At 39.0% G+C, this 25,904-nt stretch overlaps 2 protein-coding genes across 4 annotated transcripts in view; one reads left to right on the forward strand and one right to left on the reverse strand.

Annotated features, from left to right (window-relative positions):
- The window catches only part of usp47 (ubiquitin specific peptidase 47), a 32,669-nt gene extending 11,921 nt beyond the window's left edge, over positions 1-20,748 (forward strand). Inside the window, exons 8-28 of the mRNA XM_062028408.1 lie at positions 508-657; positions 765-860; positions 970-1,122; positions 1,252-1,410; positions 2,625-2,756; positions 3,579-3,655; positions 10,900-10,955; positions 11,406-11,518; positions 11,604-11,705; positions 11,781-11,988; positions 12,084-12,199; positions 12,331-12,450; positions 12,552-13,347; positions 14,765-14,940; positions 15,021-15,101; positions 15,186-15,301; positions 15,384-15,502; positions 15,576-15,706; positions 15,788-15,835; positions 15,920-16,050; positions 19,655-20,748. Coding sequence (XP_061884392.1) covers positions 508-657; positions 765-860; positions 970-1,122; positions 1,252-1,410; positions 2,625-2,756; positions 3,579-3,655; positions 10,900-10,955; positions 11,406-11,518; positions 11,604-11,705; positions 11,781-11,988; positions 12,084-12,199; positions 12,331-12,450; positions 12,552-13,347; positions 14,765-14,940; positions 15,021-15,101; positions 15,186-15,301; positions 15,384-15,502; positions 15,576-15,706; positions 15,788-15,835; positions 15,920-16,050; positions 19,655-19,820 — 3,246 coding nt within the window. The 3' untranslated portion in view covers positions 19,821-20,748. The remainder of the gene's footprint in view (positions 1-507; positions 658-764; positions 861-969; positions 1,123-1,251; positions 1,411-2,624; positions 2,757-3,578; positions 3,656-10,899; positions 10,956-11,405; positions 11,519-11,603; positions 11,706-11,780; positions 11,989-12,083; positions 12,200-12,330; positions 12,451-12,551; positions 13,348-14,764; positions 14,941-15,020; positions 15,102-15,185; positions 15,302-15,383; positions 15,503-15,575; positions 15,707-15,787; positions 15,836-15,919; positions 16,051-19,654) is intronic.
- Positions 20,749-21,614: 866 nt separating this feature from the next.
- dkk3a (dickkopf WNT signaling pathway inhibitor 3a) overlaps positions 21,615-25,904 on the reverse strand; it is a 22,423-nt gene continuing 18,133 nt past the window's right edge. For all 3 annotated transcript variants that reach the window (XM_062028522.1, XM_062028513.1, XM_062028506.1), the window contains 2 exons: positions 22,269-22,404; positions 21,615-21,967 (listed from right to left, as the gene is read on the reverse strand). In XM_062028522.1, the coding sequence (XP_061884506.1) occupies positions 21,880-21,967; positions 22,269-22,404 (224 nt within the window). In that variant the 3' untranslated portion in view covers positions 21,615-21,879. The remainder of the gene's footprint in view (positions 21,968-22,268; positions 22,405-25,904) is intronic.

A 25,904-nucleotide genomic window follows, 5' to 3' on the forward strand; every position in this document is an offset into this window, starting at 1 on the left:
AGGGAGATTTTCTTTATCAGATTGAAATTTATGACAAATATGCAAGATAGCTGTTCTCACCCTGCATACACATCATGTACTGTATTTCAAATTAAACAAAAGTTCACAGTTGTTTTTGTCACCTTGTTAATAAAATACATTAGCATTGTTTGCAATGTCTTTCCATACAAATCAGGGTTTTATCAAAAACTGATCACAAAGCACAAACAGACAAATTGTAAAATATAATTTTCTTTTTTCCTAATTTTCTTTTTTGGGATAGTTCAGCGATTCTTCTGTCAACGCTTTTAGAAATTCATTAAAACGACAACAAACTGCTTACATGTTAATGTTCCCATTAAGGGCCTTTAGTCAATCAAGATAGTCAAGCCACTCAATGATTAGTAGTTCGTAACAATAGTTGGTCTGTGATGTAATTATCTTAACGGTTACCACAGCCTCTTCTATTTTTTAGGCCAACATGTAAGTGGTTGTGAGGCCCTGACACTTGTGCATTCCTCTCCTCAGGCTGACCTGATCAACCAGCTGTACCAGGGCAAGCTCAAAGACTATGTCCGTTGTCTAGAGTGTGGCTACGAGAGCTGGAGAATTGATACCTACCTGGACATCCCTCTTGTAATAAGACCTTTTGGGGCCAGCCAAGCCTACGGCAGTGTGGTGTGTTTCTCTCTTACATTCAATTACTTTCCACATTTCATACTGTGTTATCACAAGAGTGATTATTTCAATCCAAATTAAAAGTAAATTAAATTTGGCCGTTCCAGGAGGAGGCTTTGCAGGCATTTATACAGCCAGAAACATTAGATGGGCCCAATCAGTACTTCTGCGAGCGCTGCAAAAAGAAATGCGATGCCCGAAAGGTGAGCTCACTCTGAATGAATTTGCACAATCTGTATGCAGCATTCAATAGAGCCCTTATGAGAGTTATTTTCCAATAATTTCCCTTTTCTGATAAATATTTCTCTGAAGGGGCTGAGGTTTTTGCATTTTCCTTACCTGCTGACGCTGCAGCTGAAGCGATTTGATTTTGACTACACCACTATGCATCGCATCAAGCTCAATGATCGCATGACTTTCCCTGAGGAACTTGACATGAGTCCATTCATTGATGTGGAAGATGAGGTAAGAGGAAGCTTTGGCATACCAGAGGTTGAACTGAAATATGTCACACAGTTCATTTAATGGGAGTTCCTAGCTCCTCGACCCTATTATAATTGGTGACTAAAATCCTTTTTGTTGTGCTGTGTATAGAAGTCCCCTCAGACAGAAAGCTGCACTGACAGTGGAGCAGAGAATGAAGGCAGTTGCCACAGCGACCAGATGAGCAATGATTTCTCCACTGATGACTGTGTTGATGAGGGCATCTGCCTGGAGAGCACTGTCAGTGCAGAGAGGGTCCTTAAACCAAAGGTATTTAATCTAGGTCTGGGCCGATGTCAAGCAAAATTTGTTGATATATTGACCTACAGATTATTACATATAAACGATATTATTGCCGTTATTTTTCTGGGACAAAGTTAGCCATTGATGTTATGATAATACATAATAATGCATGTATATCCTTTCAAATGCAATAACTTGCATTTCTCGTATATTTTACCATTGTAATGTAAACTTAAATCTCCAAGTAAAATAAAACAAATACAAAAACAAATATTAACAAGAAAATATACTTTTGTGAGCAAAATGTTGCACTTGAATAAAAATCACAACTGAGAACAAGAAAATATGTTAAGGGGGGATTGTGAGGCTCAAATATACACAACTAAACACTTAACTGACAATCAAGTTGGGACATTTTAAACAAAAAGTGCAGAGTAACAAAACACTACAGTAATAACAGGTCATATTCAAACAAACTTGGAGATTCCAAGTGAGGAACACCAACATAACATATGTATTTGCAGCACTTTTCGAAATGCAATATTAAATGTCAGCATGTCTTTGGCGATGTATTTTACCATACTTTCTATAAACGCACACTATTTTGCACTGTTTTGTTTACACTGACCTAGTTTGTTCGGCGAACACCTCAGTGAGTGAGGGCTGTCGAGTTGTGATGTAAGTGGACTTGTACCTTGGTAAACTGGCTCTTCGGTGTTTATAGTCTCATCTTGTTCCAAAGGTTTAAACTGAAATCTTCCCACACTGGTGCAGTGGCATTTGGTTTTGTGGTCATTTTGTCCATGTTGGGCTGCTACATGCTAACTTATTGCACTGTGGGATGCTGGCCGGCCAGCGGTCCCGCGTCGCTGCACAAATACTCAGTCACTTAATGAAGTCAAAATGATTCACCCCCTTCCTTTCATTTTGCTATGGTACAAATGTGCATAGCGGCTGAAAGCGACGGAAAGCGTGAATGCTCTTGAAGTATGTACATAGCATTTTATCGACGCTGGAAAACTTACCGACTTAATTTTTATTTATCGTCGGTTAATTGACGTATCGATTATCGGCCCAAGCCTAATTTAATCACTTGACGGATGCACATTGTTTTAAACGTATTGTAAGAAAAGTAAATGCACTAAAACTACTATGTTATAATTTTAAACTTTGAAAGAAAATATTTCGTTCATACCATATTGATGAAGGTATTGTGGCTTATTTCTTGTTCTTTTTTGCAGAGTTTGCCGAGCTACGAGCTGTTTTCTGTCATGGTACATTCTGGAAGTGCGGCAGGTGGCCACTACTATGCCTGCATCAAATCTTTCACCGATGGCCAGTGGTACAGTTTTAATGACCAGCATGTTAGCAAGGTCAGTCAGTCATCAACCAGTGGGAGCTTCTTTGTCAGCCATTGTCAATTTACACTCAAAATTACATCATTCTTGAGCATGTGTATCCTCAAACCATTGCATATTTTAATGGACACTGTCAGAATATTTTTAAAAGTGTGTGGTTGTATTGATGTAGAACTTAACTAATAGGTGTAATTGTTTAGTCAAGGCAAATAAGGTAACTGAAAATTACTTTATTTCTGTCCAGAGTTGCATTAAATATTTCATCAAGATCTTGCATGATTAATTACGCCTACCGTCCACTTTTTGATGATGCGTTGGACTGTTTTTAAGTTAATTTTAGTAGTTTCAGCAATCTCCTTGGATGTTTTCTCATGCTCGATGTATGCCAAAATGTTGACCCCACTGAAACAAATCAACATCTTTTCCACGACCACAGGATGTCTTTTGACATGGTTGTTGCTGTTTAGCAAATCAGAAGCTACTCACTGTTTCAGTTGACGTTAAATAACTTGCTGCTGGTCCTCACTTATTGGCATAGTTCAATTAAGATGATTGCCTTTTTTGGCTAGGCAGTCTATAACAACAATAATACACATTGTTAAACTTGCAGTGACAATAAAACGTAAATATTAATATATTTGTAATGACAGGAATGTTGAGAAAATCTTGTAATGGTGTACCCATTCAAATGATTGGTTCCTGTGTATGGCCAAGACTTTTCACCAACGTTTGTAAACATAAAGGCACCCTGTGTAATTTATCTATGCTAATGATACCTTGCAGTCAAGTCATATTTGTTGACTCATGGTTGAACACATGTGCTTTTTTAATGGACAGATAACCCAGGAGGACATCAGAAAAACCTATGGAGGGTCCTCAGGGAGCAGGGGATATTATTCCAGTGCCTTTGCAAGGTTATTTGCTCTTTATTATTCTTTCTCCGTTTCTGTATTTTGACATACTTTGTATGTGTACAGTAAATAAATTACTGATGTAAGGGATTTGAAACTTACAGGGTTTCTGCGGGGCATTAAAAAGCATTAAGTCATTAAATTGGTTTTGTAAAAATTAAGCCTTTAAATGCATTAAATGCAATGTTCAGAGGTTTAAAAAAATGTATACATTTGTAGGACTTTAATAGACAATATGTCAGTCAATCGAACGATAAATCAAAATGAATGTAGGAACGTTGCGGTCATCGATTAATTGCTACGTCTGCGTTTCTTTTCTTTGTTCCTGGCTTTAAAACTGGATACAAGAGGTCTTGTAAGGTCCTAAAGCCTGAAAAGCGCTGCCTCAATACGGCAAAATCAAACGCCTTAGGAGCCCAATCCTTGCCATTTTTTGGTTACTATAGGCGTGTAGTCCTTAAAGGGGAACTGCACTTTTTAAAAAAAATTTTGCCTGTCGTTCACAATCATTATCACATGTATCATGACGATAGATGTCTTTTTTTTGTATTCTAAATATTAAATAAATGTGATAAAAAGTCAGCTTACAAAGAGCCTATAAATCCCTTAAAAACATCCAAACACCTCCATTGAGGTTTTATATACATGTTGTAATTATATATTTAATTTAGTAACAGGCACATTTATAATAACATTTTATATTTAGATATGTTGATCATTTAAAGCATACGTGACACATTAATTAAAAAAATGCATCAACGTTTCCTTTTTTCTTTCACTGATTACAATTCACTGCAAACTTCATGAAAGCCAGCAAACATAATAATGTCATTAGGATGCCCACTGCTACAATGTTCATATATTTAGATGAAGAATGACCATAATCCTCAAGAAGAAACGGGGTGGGGGGGCTGGGTGGACCAAGCGTCTTTTTGTGTCGTTCTCGCCATTTCTGGGTCATACATAACTGTTAAAGTGTACCAACTTGTCAAAATGCGTCCTCAGACTACTTCTGTCCAGGTGAGATGCATGATTTATGATCTATAATAAACTCCCAGGGAGCAAGGAAGCGAGTAAACACCTTGCCAGTCGATCATCGAAATTGTACACAGGCTTGTGATCACAGCGGCGCTATAAATAGTTTGTCTGCGTTACAGAATTTATAATAACAATATCACTAATACTTGGTTATTATTCAAATCATGAAATATAGAGTATTGTTGGCGGTTTTTGAATGGTGATTTTTTTTGGGGGGGGTGTGAAATAGAGGACTTTCCATTGGCTCCGCTGTAAGCAGACTTTTATTTACTTTTATTCATTTACAAGCTAGAATGCATTGGGGGAAAAAAATACATCCGACGCCAGGTTTTACATAATGTTTGTGAACAATAGGCAAAATTCCAAAAGAAGTGCAGTTCCCCTTTAACTCCGACACCATGTTATGTTAATGAGGAATCTGGGCTTGTTTCATACACGACTCTTTTATTTCATTTTCCACTTCAACACACATTAGCTAACTTGGCTAACATTTTCAACTCCTGTGACGCAGCCACCTCACGTCACCTATGGTGGCCTAGGATGGACAAACGAGACAATTATCACTACAGGCTAGGGCTGGGCGATATGGCCTTTTTTTAATATCGCAATATTTTAAGGCCATATCGCGATACACGATATATATCTCGATATTTTGCCTTAGCCTTGAATGAACACTTGATGCATATAATCACAGCAGTATGATGATTCTATGTGTCTACATTAAAGCATTCTTCTTCATACTGCATTAATATATGCTACTTTAAAACTTTCATGCAGAGAAGGAAATCACAAGTAAAAAAATCAAAACATTTTTCATACGGTTTTGATCTGGAAATGTTTGCCTCTGCATTTTGATGGTGTGGGCGTGTGGCACCGAACGGAGATGTTGACATGCGGAGTAAGCACTCTTCATTCTCTAGCAGGTGACTTTTCAAATGATGCTACATATTAGCAGTAATGCTACTTTTTATAGCAACGCTTTTGCCCCACACTTGACAAATTACGGTTGTCTGTTCGACATATTCCCACTTGAAGCCAAACCACCGCCAGACGATGGACCCCCTGCTGTTTTTTGGGGGAATTAATTATTCCTTCATTTGTTAACAGATTCGCACCTTCTCTCTCTCGTATTACCACTTGCACGGCTGCGCTAGCATCACAGCTAACGTTACGCATGCTGCTACCTCTTTGCTGCGCGAGGGCGTATACGTATGTGACGTATGTCGTGACAGTATGTGACGTGTGTAAGAAGGTGCGCTTGTCTGTCTGTGAGAAGGAGACACAGGAAAGAGCGAGGAGAGCCTGTAGTGTAATGCCAGCAGCTAAAAGCAACTGCGTGAGAACGTATACTGGAATATCACGATATAGTAATTTTCTATATCGCACAGAGACAAACCCGCGATATATCGTGTATATCTATATATCGCCCAGCCCTACTACAGACCACAACTTATATCAGGGTTTCCCGCCGGGGAACTGGACGGCAAAATTAAACGGCTTTGCAATTCTTTTGTCACTGTTGGCGTGAAGCCCTTAAAGGGGAACTGCACTTTTTTAAAAATTTTGCCTATCGTTCACGATCATTATGAGAGACAAGAACACACATCTTTTTTTAATTAGGATTATAAAGATGATGAAAATTGCTTGGAAGATGTGCTAGTGGAAGTCACCGTTGTAGACTTTAGAGCCCTCCAAGACTACTTCAAAACCCTCCATCAGCGTTTTGAATACACACAAGTCTGTGTATAATACAGTTCATAATATGTAATAAGTTGAACATTTACCGTATTTTTTTGATAACGTTAATCAATTTTTCCACACATTGATTTCCGTTTCCATAGCAGTGCATGTCCGACTGTCCCAATGATCCTAGGAGCTATGTTGTCCGGGCTTCTGCCCCCTAGTAGGGTCTTCCAAGACAAACAGGTCCTAGGTGAGGGATCATACAAAGAGCAGCTCAAAGACCTTTATGAAAAGTACAACTCGAGGACCTAGATTTCCCTTGCCCGGACGCGGGTCACCAGGGCTCCCCTCTGGAGCCAGGCCCGGAGGTGGGGCACGATGGCGAGCGCCTGGTGGCCGGGCCTGTCCCCATGGGGCCCGGCCGGGCCCAGCCCGAAGAGGCAACGTGAGTCCCCCTCCAATGGGCTCATCACTCATGGGAGGGGTCATAGAGGTCAGGTGCAGTGTGAGCTGGGCGGAAGCCGAAGGCAGGGCACTAGGCGGTCCGATCCTTGGCTACATAAGCTAGCTCTTGGGACGTGAAACGTCACATCGCTGGGAGGGAAGGAGCCTGGGCTGGTGCGCGAGGTGGAGAAGTTCCGTATAAACAACTTTAACACTGTTACAAATATGCACCACACTGTGAACCCACACCAAACAAGAATGACAAACACATTTCGGGAGAACATCCGCACCGTAACACAACATAAACACAACATAACAAATACCCAGAAACCCTTGCAGCACTAACTCTTCCGGGACACTACAATATACGCTACCCCTTTCCCCCCCACCTCAACCCCACCCCGCCCACCTCAACCTCCCCATGCTCTCTCAGGGAGAGAATGTCCCAAATTCCAAGCTGCAGCTTTGAGACATGTTAAAAAAAATAATGCACTTTGTGACTTCATTAATAGATATGGCAGTGCCATGTTGGCATTTTTTTCCATAACTTGAGTTGATTTATTTTGGAAAACCTTGTTACATTGTTTAATGCATCCAGCGGGGCATCACAACAAAATTAGGCATAATAATGTGTTAATTCCACAACTGTATATATCGGTATCGGTTGATATCGGAATCGGTAATTAAGAGTTGGGGAATATCGGATATCGGCAAAAAAGCCATTATCAGACATCTCTAGTTCTCGCCCGGGAAAAGGTGGAGTACCATCTCCAAGTTGGGGAGGAGATCTTGCCCCATGTGGAAGAGTTCAAGTACCTAGGAGTCTTGCTCACGAGTGGGGGAAGAGTGGCGCGTGAGATCGACAGGCGGATCGGTGCGGCGTCTTCAGTAATGCGGATGCTGTATCAATCCGTTGTGGTGAAGAAGGAGCTGAGCCGGAAGGCAAAGCTCTCAATTTACCGGTCGATCTACGTTCCCATCCTCACCTATGGTCGTGAGCTTTGGGTTATGACCGAAAGGATAAAATCACGGGTACAAGCGGCCGAAATGAGTTTCCTCCGCCGGGTGGCGGTCTTTCCCTTAGAGAGGGTGAGAAGCTCTGTCATCCGGGAGGAGCTCAAAGTAAAGCCGCTGCTCCTCCACATCAAGAGTAGCCAGATGAGGTGGTTCAGGCATCTGCTCAGAATGCCACCTGAACACCTCCCTAGGAAGGTGGTTGGGGCACGTCCGACCGGCAAGGAGGCCAAGGAGAAGACCCAGGACACGTTGGGAAGACAATGTCTCCCTGCTGGCCTGGGAACGCCTCGGGATCCCCCGGGAGGAGGTGGACGAGGTGGCTGGGGAGAGGGAAGTCTGGGCTTCTCTGCTTAGGCTGCTGCCCCCGCGACCCGACCTTGGATAAGCGGAAGAAAGTGCATGGATAGATGGACTCATGTCTGACTTCCAACAAGAGCTGTGTGTTCCTACTTCCGGATACAAAACGCTTGTGTGTATTCTAATCACGGCAGACTTGGTAACAAACAAAGACCACTATTTTGGACAAATGAGGATTCACAACCTTTTCCTTTTGAACCTGAATGAACTGTTGCTTCTAGAAGCAGGCACAAAGGGAAGAGTGATACATTGGAGCAGACAGAAGCCAATAGAGTGAGGTGAAAACGACTCCAAGCTGCAAATATGGAATTTGGAGCCAAAATATTTTTGACATAAATGGACTGCTTAGCCCAACTAAACCAAAAAAACGTCCCAGGGCATGCTGGACCAAACAGACAACTGTCCATCGTGTAAGTCACACTTTATATTGATCATGATGCATACGCCGTTTGGCTAACTACGTACAAACAAAACATGAAATGAACACTTTACAGATACTGTAATATGATTGTTCATGTTTTTCAGTCAGTAGATTGATGTCTTATCACAAACTCAAACGTGTTTCGTGTTGTCATAGAAGCTAGCTTATCTCTTGGCGTAATTAGCTTTTACGGCTAATACCGAAGCACGGCAATGTGTTACTTTGATAGAAAGAGTTCCTCTGTGCTCGCTCTTACAATAACAATGTCGCTACAGCTTAGTTATCTTACAGATTACGGAACGTAAATTAAGTATTGGTGACGGTTTTTGAATGCATTTTTAAAGTGATTTAGAGGTATGATTGCTCCTATTCGCTGCACTGCTAGCCTCCTGTAACAAGCCGATTTTTACATGTTAGAATGCAAAAAAAACAACCTTTTGTCTTGTCTCTCATAATGATCTTGAACGATAGGCAAATTTCCCAAAAAGTGCAGTTCCCTTTTCACTCTGACACCATGTCATGTTAATGAGGATGCTGGGCTTCTTTCATACACGACTCCTTTATTTCAGACTCAACTTCAACACACAAGAGCTAACTTGGCTAACATTAGCAACTCTCGTGACGCCGGCACTTCACGTGACCTCCTACGGTGACCTAGGATGGAAAAACAAGGCACAACACTTTATTCACTGACATTCCCACAGTAAATTAATTAAAGTTTATTTAGCTGCCTGACACTTTATACATAACTTGCCATCTAATGTACCCATTGTAATCTATAAGGGTGTATATATATATCTAAGGGTGTAAAATACAATCTATTCAAGATGTTAACTTGACTCAGCCTATTTTTAAAGCACTTAAAGGGCTTATGCAGATTTTCCAAATATCATTCCATGACCTATCTTTTTTTAAAATGTTTAAATCAATCATCCATTTGAAACACATGCATCATTTGCCTTCCTCATATGATGTTCATTTGTTATACCATAAAACCTATTAACTATTTTTATAATTTGTATTTGATTGAAAAAGGAATCCTCCATTTTGTGGCTACATAAAGCATATTTTCAGAGGATATGCATTTTTACAGCATGTTCTAGGAGATACAATAAAAAGACTTCTGGATATATTATAACGATCAGCTGGGTATATTATAACGATCAGCTAATTCAGAAATGGATGTTTTTTAGAGGGCTTAAGTGCAGTTCCCTTTTAATAATTGTGATTAAAGGTACATCTTATGATTGTTAGGCAAAAGCTTTTAATTGGATATTGTTTACGGCCAGTGCACAAAGTAAGAACACAGGATGCTTGAAATGCTACATCCTGTGAACATGTGGCGAAAGCGAGAAAATGAATACATGTCAGGGAAATGTGAAACTGCAAATTTCACCAAAGGTGGCTGGCTGGCAAACCTTTTTTAAACTTGTCTGTCGATTGTAAACCCAGAGAGGCGTTGAGGCGTTCTGCAGCATGTGCCAAAAGACCTCCACACTTTGCTGAATGGGCATCTATGTGGTGAAATCACACATGCTATTGGTTAATCACAAGTCGGCAATAAAATGCAGGCAGCAGTTAAAGGTGCCAAATTTCTTTGGCAAGACCAACAAAGCCACTTTGCTGCCACCACCACAACTGTAAGCCCCTGCTACCACGACAGAAAAATAAATAAATAAAAATAAATTCTCAGATGAAACCGTCTTGAATAAAAAAAATCTCCTCCAGTTTGTGGCTATTTTAAGGCCTATTTTCAGAGGATATGCATTTTTACAGCATCTTTTAAAGAGATACAATTAAAAAATACTTCTGGGTTTATTATATTGATCAACTAATTCAGAATTGGATGTTTGTTTAGAGGGCTGAGAGGCATAACCTTTTAATTGATTATTGTCTACGGCCATGCACAAACTCAGAACACCTGATGCTACTCCAGGAAAATAATAAAATTAAAATAAATCCTCAGATGAAACAGTCTTGCGAGCCAATTCTAATTCACTAGATCGTAACAGTTAATGTCATTGTAAACGTTTGATCTATTCAGGATTATCATTGTCAAATGCTTAAATTATGTGTGTTTACAGACAATTATATACTTTTCACTGTATATAACCATATGCAGTCGGAGATGGGAATTATATTTTTTTAAGTGGCATTAAAATGGCATTAAAAACATTAAATTAAATTTGCTGATACCTGTAGAAACTCTGTATTTACTGTTTTCCAGTGATTAGGATCAGTAGAACAGGATTCTTGTTTGTTTATGTAAGTATTTTCTCTCCAACAGCTCTACAAACGCTTACATGCTGATTTATAGATTGAAAGATTCCTCAAGGAATGCAAGTAAGACATCTACACATTATATCTCTGAATAATAAATATAATTAGATTTTTACAGCACAGTTCTACCCTTTCTGATTCAGCATTAGTTAAATAATTGCAAAAGCAAATGTATTATTGATTTTATTATTGATCTTTCCAAGTCCATCAAAGATATTAGGGAGCATTATTGCGTTGACATTTGTTAATGAGGCTGTGACCAAAAATAAATCCTATGTATTTCACTAAATTAGAAATCATGTGGAAGCAACGTTTTAACTGCTCTTTCCCTGATTCTGAAAGTTTTTTGTTTATAGTGTAATACCTTCACATTTTGTGTAAATAGAGCTTTAAGCTTTCTGTGTGTAATGCATTTCTTGGCATAAATGCATTACACATGGACATGTGTTGTAATATTGCTTGTTCTGGTAATCAGTTTGATTGATAATGTCAATATGTGTCTCCTATCTAAAGAGTATTTATCTGTGGAGGACTTTCCAGAGCATATACAGAGTTTGGTTCAGAAAGAGAAAGAGTCTGAAGAACAAGAGAAGAGACAGAAAGAGATTGAGCGCAATACTTGCAAGGTAAAAAATGATCCCCGGGCTTTATTTAATATCTGCTTCTCTGTATCTAATTCTTTTGACGCATTGTTTCCCCCCGCCCCATCAGATCAAGCTGTTCTGTTTGCACCCTTCAAAGATGATGATGGAGAGCAAGCTGGAAGTGCATAAAGACAAAACTCTCACAGAAGCAACCGAAATGGCCTACAAGGTTTGTTGGTTGTCAACTTTTATTATGCCCTTTTCTAACCTGTTAAAGGTGATGAGGTCTTGCACTTTATTTCAGATGATGGAGCTAGAGGGGTTGGTCCCTGTGGACTGCTGTCGCTTGGTGAAGTATGATGAGTTCCATGAGTACCTGGAGCGCTCCTATGAGAGCGAGGAGGACACACCCATGGGCCTTCTGCTGGGAGGTGTCAAGTCCTCCTACATGTTTGACTTGCTGCTGGAGACTCGGAGGCCAGAGCAAGCGTTCCTGCCTTATAAACCTGGGGGTAAGCTGGTAAAGTAGAGATCTTCACCACTTTCAACTTCATTTGTAATCTCTAAAATGTTTCTACTGTATGTGTGTGCTGCTGTTTTGCTACAGAGGTCATGGTAAAGGTTCATGTTGTGAATCTAAGAACTGAAACCATTGCCCCTCCAATCAGTGTTCGAGCCTACCTGAACCAGACCATCACTGAATTCAAACAGCTTATTGCACAGGTTTCAGACTTTTCTTAATTTTATCCCTGCTCCTTTCCCTAATCAAATGCTTAAATCCCAATGAAACCTGTGGCATATGTTTTTGAATCATGTGTAATTTAACACTTCTTACTGTATGTGCTCTCAACCAGGCAACAGAACTTTCTGCAGAAACAATGCGCGTGGTTCTCGAACGCTGCTATAATGACCTGAGGCTTCTCTATGTTCCAAACAAAACACTTAAAGCAGAAGGTTTCTTCAGGAGTAACAAGGTTTGTATGTTCGTTTTAGTTCTTGCTGACCATATTACACTTTATGATTGCCAGAATTTCATACTAAGCATTCTCCCTGTATCTTACATTTTGTGTATTAGATTTTTGTGGAGAGTTCAGAGTCAACTGATCATCAAGTGGCTTTCACTGACTCGCTGCTGTGGAAGTTGTTGGATCGCCATGGGAATACTATCCGGCTTTTAGTTCTGTTGCCAGAGCAGGCTCCTGGCACTCTGACGATCAGAACTGTTTGCCAAAAACTTGGCAGTGACGCGACCTTTGAAGGGTCAAAGGGCAACAGGAAATCTGTGGAGGCTATCCTTGAGGAGAGCACAGAAAAGTTAAAGAACCTGTCCCTGCAGCAGCAGCAGGGCTCCAGCACCAGCGACAGCCAGAAAAGCTCTGATGTCAGTGACTTTGAACATATCGAGTCCCCAAGCCAAGAGCCGGACTCAAACTCACCATGCGTAGCCGCAGACAACAGAGAACTAGAGAATCGGATTGAGGCCACTGCTGGGTGCAGTAGCACGAGTGTCTCATCTGACCCAGCAAACCATTTTCCCTGCGAGGAACGCTCGGACTCTGAGGTAAACAATGACCGCAGCACCAGCTCAGTGGACAGCGACATCCTGAGCTCCAGTCACAGTAGCGACACATTGTGCAATGCAGACAGTGGTCCCATTCAGCTGGCCAATGGCTTGGACTCGCACAGCATCACCAGTAGCCGTCGCTCCAAAGCCCACGAGGGAAAAAAAGAGACCTGGGACACTGCAGAGGAAGACTCTGGGACGGACAGCGAGTATGACGACAACGGGAAGAACAAAGCAGAGGCCCATTACTTGTACTTTAGAGCAGAACCTTGTTCCCAGGATGATCCTGCCTGTAATGCACAAAAATGTATGTCCCTTCTATTCATGATGGAATTTAGAAAATTATACTCAAACCTTTCTATAGCAACCACTAAGGGGAAACCGCAAAAGTGGCCACCACATGCAGGTTAAAATCCATATTGAGCCAGGATTTGCGGTGCTTGCAGCTATTACAAACTCACACGTTGAAACTGGATACGACGGGTAGCGTTAGATTAGTAAACACAAGGGATGAGATGATAGTAGTGTCAATGATTTCTTAGACGGCAAGATTAAAGAGCTACTGCTTGAAGATTTGTTGAAAGTTTGAGAACACATGAGGCACAGTGCTCGTTAGTGCAGGATAATATGTATGCGGCCCTAATTGACTACTGACCGCCACGTATGCGAATGGCCATGCCGGGTGTTCAGAAATCACAAGTGAGCGTTATCGTTAATTGATATTATTAAAATATTATGGAAGAAAGCAATTCACAACAAGAAAACAGTTGATATCGTAGCAAGTTTATTCTAAAAAACTAAACAAATAACAACCGAGACTTCATCTATACAGGTGGCTGCTATAAGTAAGGTTTATAACTACTTTTCTCTGCAGGGGAAATTTTTGTGGCAACTGTTGACAGGTTTGACATAACTGTATTTTTCACGTGTCTTCAAATGAGTAAGTTTAGAGAAAGTTGGCTTGCTGATTATGTAAAAAAGCAGTGTCACCTAACAATACTGCATATTGTTAACAACCGTATTTTGTTTTGAGATTCTTAATTTGTGGGACAATAATGGAATGATTATTTTCTGTAAAAGATTAGAGCCCTTTGTAAAGCTTAACTTTCTTAAACATATCAGGTCAACTCAAACGTCTATGGTGAGAAGCTAAACAGTTCCATCTTAGCAGGGTAAGCAATCTTGATTGTGTTCTGTTGATTGAAAAAACAAAGTCAGTGAGAATGTCAGTTTGAAAGGTACGATAAAAATCTCAGAAGCCAAGAAGTCGAAGCGTGTTTTTACGCAGTGTAATTTTTGAAGCACAATTCTATACAGTCTAAATGTCACAAAAAGCTGATCGTATATAAAATGCTAGTCTCTAGTTAGTGATTTTAGAATCTCCTAGTTAATTGTGCCTTTTTTTTGGCTCTGATGACATGCATGCTGCTATAAATTGATACGGACTCATGTGCTGGTGAAGTTTCATTGCCCTCAGCAAAGATTCCAATAGTAAGAAGGCTTTTCCACAATTACCTATTACAGTGGACATGTTTCGAAGAGGCTATTAACTAGACTGCATTAAACACTACCTATATGCTGATAATGTATGTTTCTGAGCAGGAACTGTATAGCTTTTTGACATAGATATACATATTTTGTGCTAAAATAATCCAATACCATGCAAATATTAATGTTTTGTTTTTTTGAGAGTTTTTGCTCGTGTTAAACTGTTTAATCTTCAGTTTTAGCGGTTCATGTGGACAAGAGGATAACATTGGCAGCGTTCAAACAGAACCTGGAACCCTATGTGGGTGTTGCTTCGACCCAGTTCAAAGTGTTTCGGGTATACGCCAACAACCAGGAGTTTGAGAGTGTAAGACTCAATGAAACACTGTCATCGTTCTCTGACGATAACAAGGTCAGGATTATTGATCAAAATTGCTTTCATTTGGTTATGTTTTAGTGCCATGTAACGTTACATTTCATTGCACACTGCAGATAACCATTCGCCTTGGGAGAGCACTTAAAAAGGGTGAATACAGAGTGAAAGTGTATCAACTGCTGGTAAATGAACAGGAGGTGAGAGGCAAAGCAAAACAGATTTTATTGGTGCAAGTGATCTGATTATAGAGCTGAATGTTGTCTTCCAATTGTTTTATGTAGCCATGCAAGTTCCTCGTGGACACTGTGTTTGCCAAGGGCATGACTGTCAGACAGTCTAAAGAGGAGCTGCTTCCTCTGTTAAAAGAGCAGTGCAAGCTTGACCTCAGCATTGACCAGTATGCCCACACATGTACACAAGTTCACACGAGCACAAGTTAAAGCCCAGCACCTAAACACATATTTTGTTTCTAAATTTAGGGTGCGTCTCAGGAAAAAAACATGGAAGAATCCAGGCACCGTATTCCTTGATTACCATGTATATGAGGAAGACATCAGCATCTCCTCTAACTGGGAAGTTTTCCTGGAAGCCCTTAATGGTAACTCATATCTGAGAAATATACAGTACTGTACTGAAAGTGCTGTCATAAAGTGTACTGATTGTTTTCCCAGAGCCCGAGAAAATGAAATCAATGTCTCAGCTGGCCGTCCTGACCCGTAGGTGGAGCCCAGCTACAATGAAGCTTGGTTCCTTCCAGGAAATCATTCTGGAGAGCAGCAATGTCGAAGAACTCAAGGAGAAGGTATGCATTTGGTGCGCTGAAATGGCTCCTCACAATAGTTAAAGTTGCTCCAACTAAGCTTTTTCTTTGTTGTGATTGTAGCTCAGTGAAATCAGTGAAATTCCACTTGAAAAGCTTGAGTTTGCCAAGGTGTGTGATTTCCTCCCACTCATTTGATCTAACTTACTTCTGTTTAAGTTTTAACTGCGAGTCCTTGCATGTTGCTATGTGCAGGGTCGAGGAACATTTCCCTGTGACATTTCAGTGCTGGAGATCCATCAGGATTTAGACTGGAACCCCAAGGTGTCAACGTTAAACATGTGGCCTCTGTATATCTGTGACGATGGTGCCGTGGTCTTCTACAGGTTAGCTACTTTTCACCTAAATGCTTTTTTAATCGTTCCTGTGCTACTCGTTAAGGTGCAACTAACGATTATTTAATTTGTTGACTGGTCAGCGAATATTTTTTTGACTTGTTATACGATTGTTCATGATCTGTCCTACATGTTGACATTGAGTCTTTAGGTTTATTTTACCTCAGTCCATCCATTTCCCACCGCTTGTCCCTCTGGGGTCGCGGGGGGCTCGAGCTTATCCCAGCTTAAGACAGAGTACAACCTGGACAAGTCGGCCAACACAAAGACACACAACCATTCACACACTAGGGCCAATTTAGTGTTGCCAATCAACCTATCCCCGTGTGCATGTCTCTGAAGGTGGGAGGAAGCAGGCATACCGTGTTTTAAATTAGATTGCAACAAAAGAAACAAATTACTGCAAAACTAATGGTTTTACTAAATTACATTAAGTACTGTATATAACCGCAGTGAAAAACAAATCAACCGACTTAAATTGCAAGATGTGTTTCAAACATGACAGTTGAAGTATTTTATTCCAGTAGTGTTAGGGTTTTTCATAAGCATGCACAATAATGGAAATTTGAACCCATTTCCAGACCTTTACAATCATTTACCGATATCAATAACCAATATTTATATATATATTTGCACAAGATTTTGTGAGACGAAATTAATGAACAGTTCACACTTATGCCCAAAATGGCACATACACGCTACCAAAATATACACATTTATTGTAAGGAAAATGATTCATGTTGACTATTTCTTTACATAATTAACTATAATTTGAGTACAAATACACTCCCTACTATAATTCTGACTCATGAAAACAATTTAATTATGTAGAGTTAAAAGAAGTTGAAATTTTATTTTTATTTACCGTAAACTTTTCAATTATTTCATTGATAAACAAGCGACTCAAACATTCTGAATACGATTTCATTAATAAATAAAAACTACCTGTCCAAAACTGCTATAAATGAGGTCAATAGAACTAAGCCAGAAAGATTATGCATTGCTGTTAGTCACATCTCTTGTTGATTGACTAAAATAAATATAATTATATTTTTCTATGACCGTTATAAAACAGTACAATAAGTAAGCCTCATAGAAAGGCAACATTCCATTGTAAAAGATAAATAAATCTTGGTTCAAAGAAAAAAGTGCAATTTGTCCACTAATAGATAATTAAAAATGATTTGAAGTGCCTCCAGATGAACCATATAGTTCAACACAATTATTTTACGCTTTAGTCAAGTTTTTTCGTACTGTAGTCTTTTCTTTCGAATTGTTGCCTCTTAACGCTTTCTCATCAGTCCTGTGGCTTTACGTTTGCTGTGGTTGCTACAATTAACACTAGCAGCACAGTAAGGCTGCAGCTAACGATTATTTTTCTATCGATTAATCTATAGATTATTTTTTCGATTAATCGGCTAATCTATAGATTATTTTTTCGATTAATCTATAGATTATTTTTCCTTTTACCGATTATTTTTTTATTCAAAATGAAGATGAAAAAATAAATGTAGGCCCGTTTTTTCAAAAGGCATGGCTTTTATTTACAAAAAAAAAGAAGTATGGCCACTCAGTCAACATTGACAACAACATGACTAAATATTCTGTAACAATGTAAACATTTAAAACTTTTAACATTTAACAAAATTAAAAGTAGCTTATTTGCTTTTTAATGTGCAAATATAAAAGTCAACATCCAGTGCAAATCTTAATATTCTGCAATAGTATAAGCATTTCAAAATTAAAAGTATTGCTTATTTTGCTTTAAAATGTGCAAAAATAAAGATAAACATCCAATACAAAAAAGTGCAAAACGAAATATTCTGTAACAACAGTGTAAACATTTCAACAAAAGTGAAAGTATTGCTTATTTGCTAAAATGTGCAAAAATAAAGATAAACATCCAATACAAAAAAGTGCCAATCTAAATATTCTGGAGCACTGTAAACATTAAGTATTGCTTTTAAAATGTGCAAAATAAACATCCAGTCCAACACAGTACACAATAACCAATTCTACTCATTCCAGTGAGTGTCTAACAGTTGTAATGAAGAAAGGTTAGCATGTCTACTTGCTTTGGTTCTTTTCTTGTTTACAATATTCCCAGCAGCTGAAAATAGGCGCTCAGAAGGGGTCGATGTGGCTGGAACTGAGAGCTAATTAGCCTTCACCTCAAGCCAGGATTGCGAGTGAGCTGAGCTGCAGTTTAAGTTTCTAGAAGGTCAACGGGCTCATAGTGATGTTACTAGTAGTTGACTGGGTGGTGTTTATTATCATTTGGGGAGAGTCTGCTGCCTGATGCTCACCTGCTAAACACCTATCTGCTCCACGCTGAAGCGCTGACTACATGCGCTCTGAATACGCACTGCTGATTGGCTGATAATGCTTCGTGTGTACCAATCAGATGGTTGTGTGGGTGGGACAATGCTGCGTGTGTACCAATCAGATGGTTGTGTGGGTGGGACAATGCTGCGTGCTGAGACAGAGGCAGACGGAGCAAAGCAGCTTGTTAAGACTTTAGTTTTAGCTTAGAAACTCGTTCGGTACACCCCCGTACCGAACCGAAAGCCCCGTACCGAAACGGTTCAATACAAAACACGTACCGTTACACCCCTAGCAGATACAAATGACACATTCATGTTTTTGTGTAATGATGACAACGTATGCTCGCACGGACGATTGACTAGTTGATGGTTTTCTTTTCAAATGTTCGTTCATAGCCGTTGTGCTGCTATGATAGGCCATTTCCGCTCGACACAGTGTGCATACAACAACATTATTAGGCCGTTTATTGAAATACTCCCACACTTTTGACCACTTTTGGCATGCTTTTCCCCCTCGCTCGCACCGCTCGCATCGTCTTCTTTGATCGTCTGCTTTGCGCTTCGCCATGACGGTAGTGTGACGTCATTATGCGACGCGTCGACGCACAAAAACGGCGTCGATGTATTTACGTAACCGATGACGTCGACGCGTCGTTTCAGCCTTACAGCACAGACAGCTTTGTGCTGCTTCCATAGATCTTCACGACGACTTGTCAGATTTGTTTTTGTTGAAACTCGTCTTCTTTGAATTGCCGTTGTCAATTATGTTGACTAATTAGTGCAGCTTTATTACTTATTGAGCCAAATTCCGTGCAATGCATCTCGTGTGCTGGTATGACAATAAAGTTGCTTGAATCCTTGACACATATACAGTACAGGCCAAAAGTTTGGACACACCTTCTCATTCAATGCCTTTTCTTTATTTTCTTGACTATTTACATTGTATATTGTCACTGAAGGCATCTAAACTATAACTGAACACATGTATTTATGTACTTAACAAAAAAAGGTGAAATAACTGAACATCTTTTATATTCCAGTTTCTTCAAAATAGCCACCCTTTGCTGCTTTGCACACTCTTGGCATTCTCTCGATGAGCTTCAAGCGGTAGTTACCTGAAATGGTTTTCACTTCACAGGTGTGCCTTATCAGGGTGGATTAGTGGAATTTCTTGCTTTATCAATGGGGTTGGGACCATCAGTTGTGTTGTGAATGAGAAGGTGTACTGTAATGTACATGACTAAGACCTTCATTACTGTGGTTGTATGCAGGGACAGCACAGAGGAGCCTATGGAGCTATCAGAGGATGAGCGCAATGAACTAATGAAGAAGGAGAGCAGCCGCCTGCTCAAGACTGGACATCGAGTCAGCTACTCACCACGTAAAGAGAAGGCCCTTAAGATCTACTTGGACGGGGGCCCTGCCAAGGACCCGTGACAGGACTGAGTCCCAACAGCGTCTCTGGGTCACTTTGATTTTCTGGCTGCTGCAGCCCAGTGGCTGACCGTCTCAGTGAGACTCAAGGTGTGGATAAGCGATCCGAAAAAAACTTGAAAGCCAAACAGTGTTGTGAAGGTGGAATGCCCTCAGCCTCCTCTCTGAGCTCTGAAACCCTATTGCACACTGTTGGATGTATCGTACTGTAAAGTTTATTGGGAGTTTGAGAAGGTAGTCCTGCCAGAAAATGAATCCTACACACTGTTTGGACAAATTGGCGTAACGTTGAATGTTCTAGACCTGAACATATTTATCCTGTCTCACTCGTCACACTTTCTCTGCTTGCACTTCCTCTTCTCACACTTCATTGTCAAGCATTACGGCATGACACATCAGGCAAGCTGCTCTATGATTGGTATGTCTTCATTCCTTGATCAACACCACATCCACTAGGTTGTCAGACCAAGAGCTTCAAATTACTAATGAAGAACACCAAGTAAAGATTCTCAATTGAACAGCCTTGTTTTCTGTAAATTGTGATTCCCTTCAATTGTAATCAACATTTGAGGCTGCGTTCACACCTGTTTGTAATAACCTAAGTTGTATTTGTTGATTCAACTACCTGATCTCTTGTTTAACTTACTTAGGGGAGCTCGCTTTTATTTGGGTTTTTGACTTACAAGCAGGAGGTGGAGTGGGTGCCCCCACCCACTGCTGTTTGATAAGATGGACACCAGAGGGTGGAGAAAGGCCACCAAACCACCTGTGTCTCGACCTGCTGGGCTTTGATGCTGGCACCAGCTGTTCATTGTAGAAATGCCAATATCAGAAGAAATTCTGTTTTTTTCCGTTGGTGTTTTGAAATTCAAATCCTGTGAAGATAGTTTGAGATGTTTTTAGGATTTAATTAAAATGCTTTATTTCATAACCTCAGGTTTTTTTTTTCCAATTTGAAAATTATTTTACGATTCACAACTTTCGATGACTCGCCAACAAATTCAATCTTTAAAAGACTGAATTTGTTTACAACTTGTAAACAAAACACATGTAGACTGGATTTGTTTACAACCTGTAAACAAAACACCTCCAGCAAATGCAGATATAAATCGAATAATGGTAATATACTATTGTATATTAATGTCAATATGCTATATACTTACCTTTGATTATGTATGGGATACAATGTTCTGTTGGTGCATTGTTTATTATTGTGGTTCATCTGCCCTGCCTCATTTAATTTTTTTGGTCATTTTCTATATCATTGGTCGCAATGTTTTTGATTTACACGGGGATCGAACTAGAGTGCACAGATTGAATCGAGTGCGATGGGCAACAAGCCAAAAGCCCAAGATGTGAGCTCGTTGTGCAGCGCAACTCTAAAAGGTGTCAGGGAGTGAGGTTTGCGAACATACTGTCGCACAGCTGCGACAGCTGGCATAGATTACATATGTTTTATTTATATATATATATTAGGGCTGCAACTAACAACTAATTTCATAATCTGTTGATTATTACTTCGATTAATCAATTAATAATCGGATAAAAGAGACAAACTACATTTCTATCCTTTCCAGTATTTTATTGAAAAAAAAACAGCATACTGGCATAAATAAAGGCTTATTTAAAAAAAAAAAAGTAGCCTCTGTGCAACGAATCGATGACTAAATTAATATATATTTATATATATATATATATATATATATATATATATATATATATATATATATATATATATATATATATATATATATATATATATATATATATATATATATATATATATATAACAACTCATCCTTGATATCAGCAACAGTGATTGAATTTGTACAACTTTTAATGTGCAATACATTTTTTATGCTGTTTAAAGTGCATAAAGTTGAGTGCATATTAGCAGTGGGGTTACAAACCCTGCTTGGACCTGATGAGTGTCCAGTGAACCCTCCATGCCAGTCACCTACAATTGGCTATTCACTGACTAACAAAACAGACTTTTAAACCTAAGGTAAGCATGAAAAACACATTTCATGCTGTGTTTCTCTTGTATAGGTCTGCAAAGCTTTTACAGGACGTAGTCTATGGCTGAGTAAAGGCTGTCCGTCAGGTCCTCTTCACTCGAGTGGACTGCTTGAAGACACATGGAGCCTCGCCTGTTAGAAGTGAGAGACTTAATGAGTCATCAAGCATACAAAATATTTTTTTAATGGCCAATAACGGTGTTTTTTTTTTACATTACTGCCCATTTAGCATTTTTTTTCCTGCTTTACAGCTGCCAATGCTGCAAACTGAGCTAATTGTGTTCAGATCTGAGTTTTCTTTCATATTCATTTATGATTAAACTTCTCATTGGACTTTGAAAATAATTTAGGTTCTTTTAACACGCCAGGAAGTTGCACACAAACAAATAATAGAGGTACTAATAAATACATGTATGGATGGATGTGTGCTTACCCCAGATGCTGGCAGTGGAGATCCCCTGCACAGGGACAGTGTTTCTTGGGGGATTTATCCGCTGTCAGTTGGTTGGAGGCAGGAAAACAACGCTCTCGCTCAATAGGCTTAGCAGAGCAGACTGGGAAGAGCAGGGCTAAACATACAACATGCACTGTTACACTTCTAATACACAAGTATATTGCAATAACACTTGTAATATTACACTAGTATGCTGCAATAACACTTGTAATATTACACTACTATGCTGCAATAACACTTCTAATATTGCACTAGTATGCTGCAATAACACTTGTAATATTACACTAATATGCTGCAATAACACTTCTAATACTACTCTAGTATGCTGCAATAACACTTGTAATATTACACTACTATGCTGCAATAACACTTCTAATATTACACTAGTATGCTGCAATAACACTAATGTTACACTAGTATGTTGCAATAACAATTCTAATGTTGCACTAGTATGCTGCAATAACACTTCTAATATTGCACTAGTATGCTGCAATAACACTTCTAATATTACACTAGTATGCTGCAATAACACTTCTAATACTACTCTAGTATGCTGCAATAACACTTGTAATATTACACTACTATGCTGCAATAACACTTGTAATATTACACTAGTATGCTGCAATAACACTTGTAATATTACACTAGTATGCTGCTATAACACTTCTAATATTAGACTAGTATGCTGCTATAACACTTCTATTAGACTAGTATGCTGCTATAACACTTCTAATATTACACTAGTATGCTGCTATAACACTTCTAATATTAGACTAGTATGCTGCTATAACACTTCTACAAAACCCAAAACCAGTAAAGTTGGCATGTTGTGTAAATGGTAAATAAAAACAGAATACAATGATTTGCAAATCATTTTCAACCTACTGTATATTCAAATGAATAGACTGCAAAGACAAGATACTTAATGTTCAAACTGGTAAACTTTATTTTTTGCAAATATTAGCTCATTTGGAATTTGATGCCTGCAACATATTTTAAAAAAAGTTGGCACAAGTGGCAAAAAAGACTGAAAAAGTTGAGGAATGCTCATTAAACACTTATTTGGAACATCACACAGGTGAACAGGCTAATTGGGAACAGGTGGGTGCCATGATTGGGTATAAAAGCTGCTTCCATGAAATGCTCAGTCATTCACAAACAAGGATGGGGCGAGGGTCACCACTTTGTCAACAAATGCGTGAGCAAATTGTTGAACAGTTTAAGAACAACATTTCTCAACGAGCTATTACAAGGAATTTAGGGATTTCACCATCTACGGTCCGTAATATCAAAAGAAATCACTGCACGTAGGTGGCAATGTCGAAAACCAATATTGGATGCCTGTGACCTTCGATTCCCTCAGGCGGTACTGCATCAAAAAGCGACATCAGTGTGTAAAGGATATCACCATAGGAACACCTCAGAAAACCACTGTCAGTAACTACAGTTTGTCGCTACATCTGTAAGTGCAAGTTAAAACTCTACTATGCAAAGCCAAAGCCATTTATCAACAACACCCAGAAACGCTACTGGCTTCGCTGGGCCCGAGCTCATCTAAGATGGACTGATGCGAAGTGGAAAAGTGTTCTGTGGTCCGACGAGGCCAGATTTCCAATTGTTTTTGGAAACTGTGAACATGGTGTCCTCCGGACTAAAGAGGAAAATAACCATCCGGACTGTTCTAGGCGCAAAGTTGAAAAGCCAGCATCTGTGATTGTATGGGGGTGTATTAGTGCCCAAGGCATGGGTAACTTACACATCTGTGAAGGCACCATTAATGCTGAAAGGTACATACAGGTTTTGGAGCAACATATGTTGCCATTCAAGTAACGTCTTTTTCATGGACGCCCCTGCTTATTTCAGCAAGACAATGCCAAGCCACATGTTACAACAGCGTGGCTTCATAGTAAAATAATGCGGGTAATAGACTGGCCTGCTTGTAGTTCAGACCTGTCTCCCGTTGAAAATGTGTGGCGCATTATGAAGCATAAAATACCACAACGGAGACCCCGGACTATTGAACAACTTAAGTTGTACATCATTTCATTCATTTATTTTTTATTTTATTTATTCATTTCAGGCAATGACATAAAAAATAATAACAAAAAAATTACAAAGTTGACAACACATAATAATATAAATTAATATAATGCAAAAGGTAATGCATATTATGTAATGCATGATTGTCCAGTTTTGCCTGAAAGGGAGTGGGAAGAAGATCATTTATTTAATCCCACCCCCAGTTCTCCATTCGGTGATTATTCACATGAGTTTCACTCTTACTTTGTTCAAGGATTATAATTTAGATGTTGTATCATAGTGGCATTACCACAGGTAACAATAATTATGACAGGTAACAATAATTATGACACTAACAATAATTTGTATCAACAATGTAGGAATAATGAATATACCAACAATGGTGATAGACAAAATACCAACAATGGTAATAGACAACATAGCAATAATGGTAATAGACAACAATGGTAAGGAAACATTGAGCACATGTTAACACTTTGAGACAGAGTACAGCAGCAGGTCAAATTAAAGACCCTCATCTCTATATTTAAACCAGACCCCATGTTTGTGTAATAGTTTAAATCGATTAATAGTTTGGCATTGTTTGTGTTGTAAGTCCAGTTTGTTTAATAGTTTTACTCCGCATACAGACACACAAAAACGTTTATGAGTGGTTTGAGCTCTCAGCAATAAGAAATATCCAAAGCCTCTCAAGTTATGAGCCTGCACTCGTCTTATAAAAAAACATTGTAGATTAGGCGGCAATAATTTGTTAAATGCTTTATACAAGATTATTAATGTATTATATTTAACAAGGTCATCAAATTTCAGCAACTTTGATTGCATAAACAGATTATGAGTATGTTCTAAATAACCAACGTTGTGAATGATCCGCACTGCTCTTTTCTGTAATATGATCAGAGGATGAATTGTGTTGTGGTAAGTATTCCCCCATACTTCAACACAGTATGTAAGGTATGGGAGTACCAAGGTGCAGTAAAGAGTACGGAGTGCATTTTCATTGAGGTATAGTTTTGCTTTGTTTATAATTGAGAGGCTTTTGGAGATTTTTGTTTTAATATGTCTGACATGAGGTCTCCATGATAGTTTACTATCAATTATTACTCCCAAAAATTTATTCTCATTTACGATTTCAATTTGGGTACCAAACATACTTATTTTCTGTTCAGACGTTATATTGCGATTTCCAAACATCACTATCTTAGTTTTATTTATATTCAAAGATAATTTATGTGTGTCCATCCATTTTTTTACTATGTTTAGTTCTGTGTTTACTGTATTTATGGGCTCATTATAGTCATCACTACTGTAGAACATACACTACCATTCAAAAGTTTGGGGTCACATTGAAATGTCCTTATTTTTGAAGGAAAAGCACTGTACTTTTCAATGAAGATAACTTTAAACTAGTCTTCACTTTAAATAAATACACTCTATACATTGGTAGTGTGGTAAATGACTATTCTAGCTGCAAATGTCTGTTTTTTGGTGCAATATCTACATAGGTGTATAGAGGCCCATTTCCAGCAACTATCACTCCAGTGTTCTAATGGTACAATGTGTTTTCTCATTGGC

Source organism: Entelurus aequoreus, linkage group LG02 (genome assembly GCF_033978785.1).
Source record: "Entelurus aequoreus isolate RoL-2023_Sb linkage group LG02, RoL_Eaeq_v1.1, whole genome shotgun sequence".
NCBI classification, from domain to species: Eukaryota; Metazoa; Chordata; class Actinopteri; order Syngnathiformes; family Syngnathidae; genus Entelurus; species Entelurus aequoreus.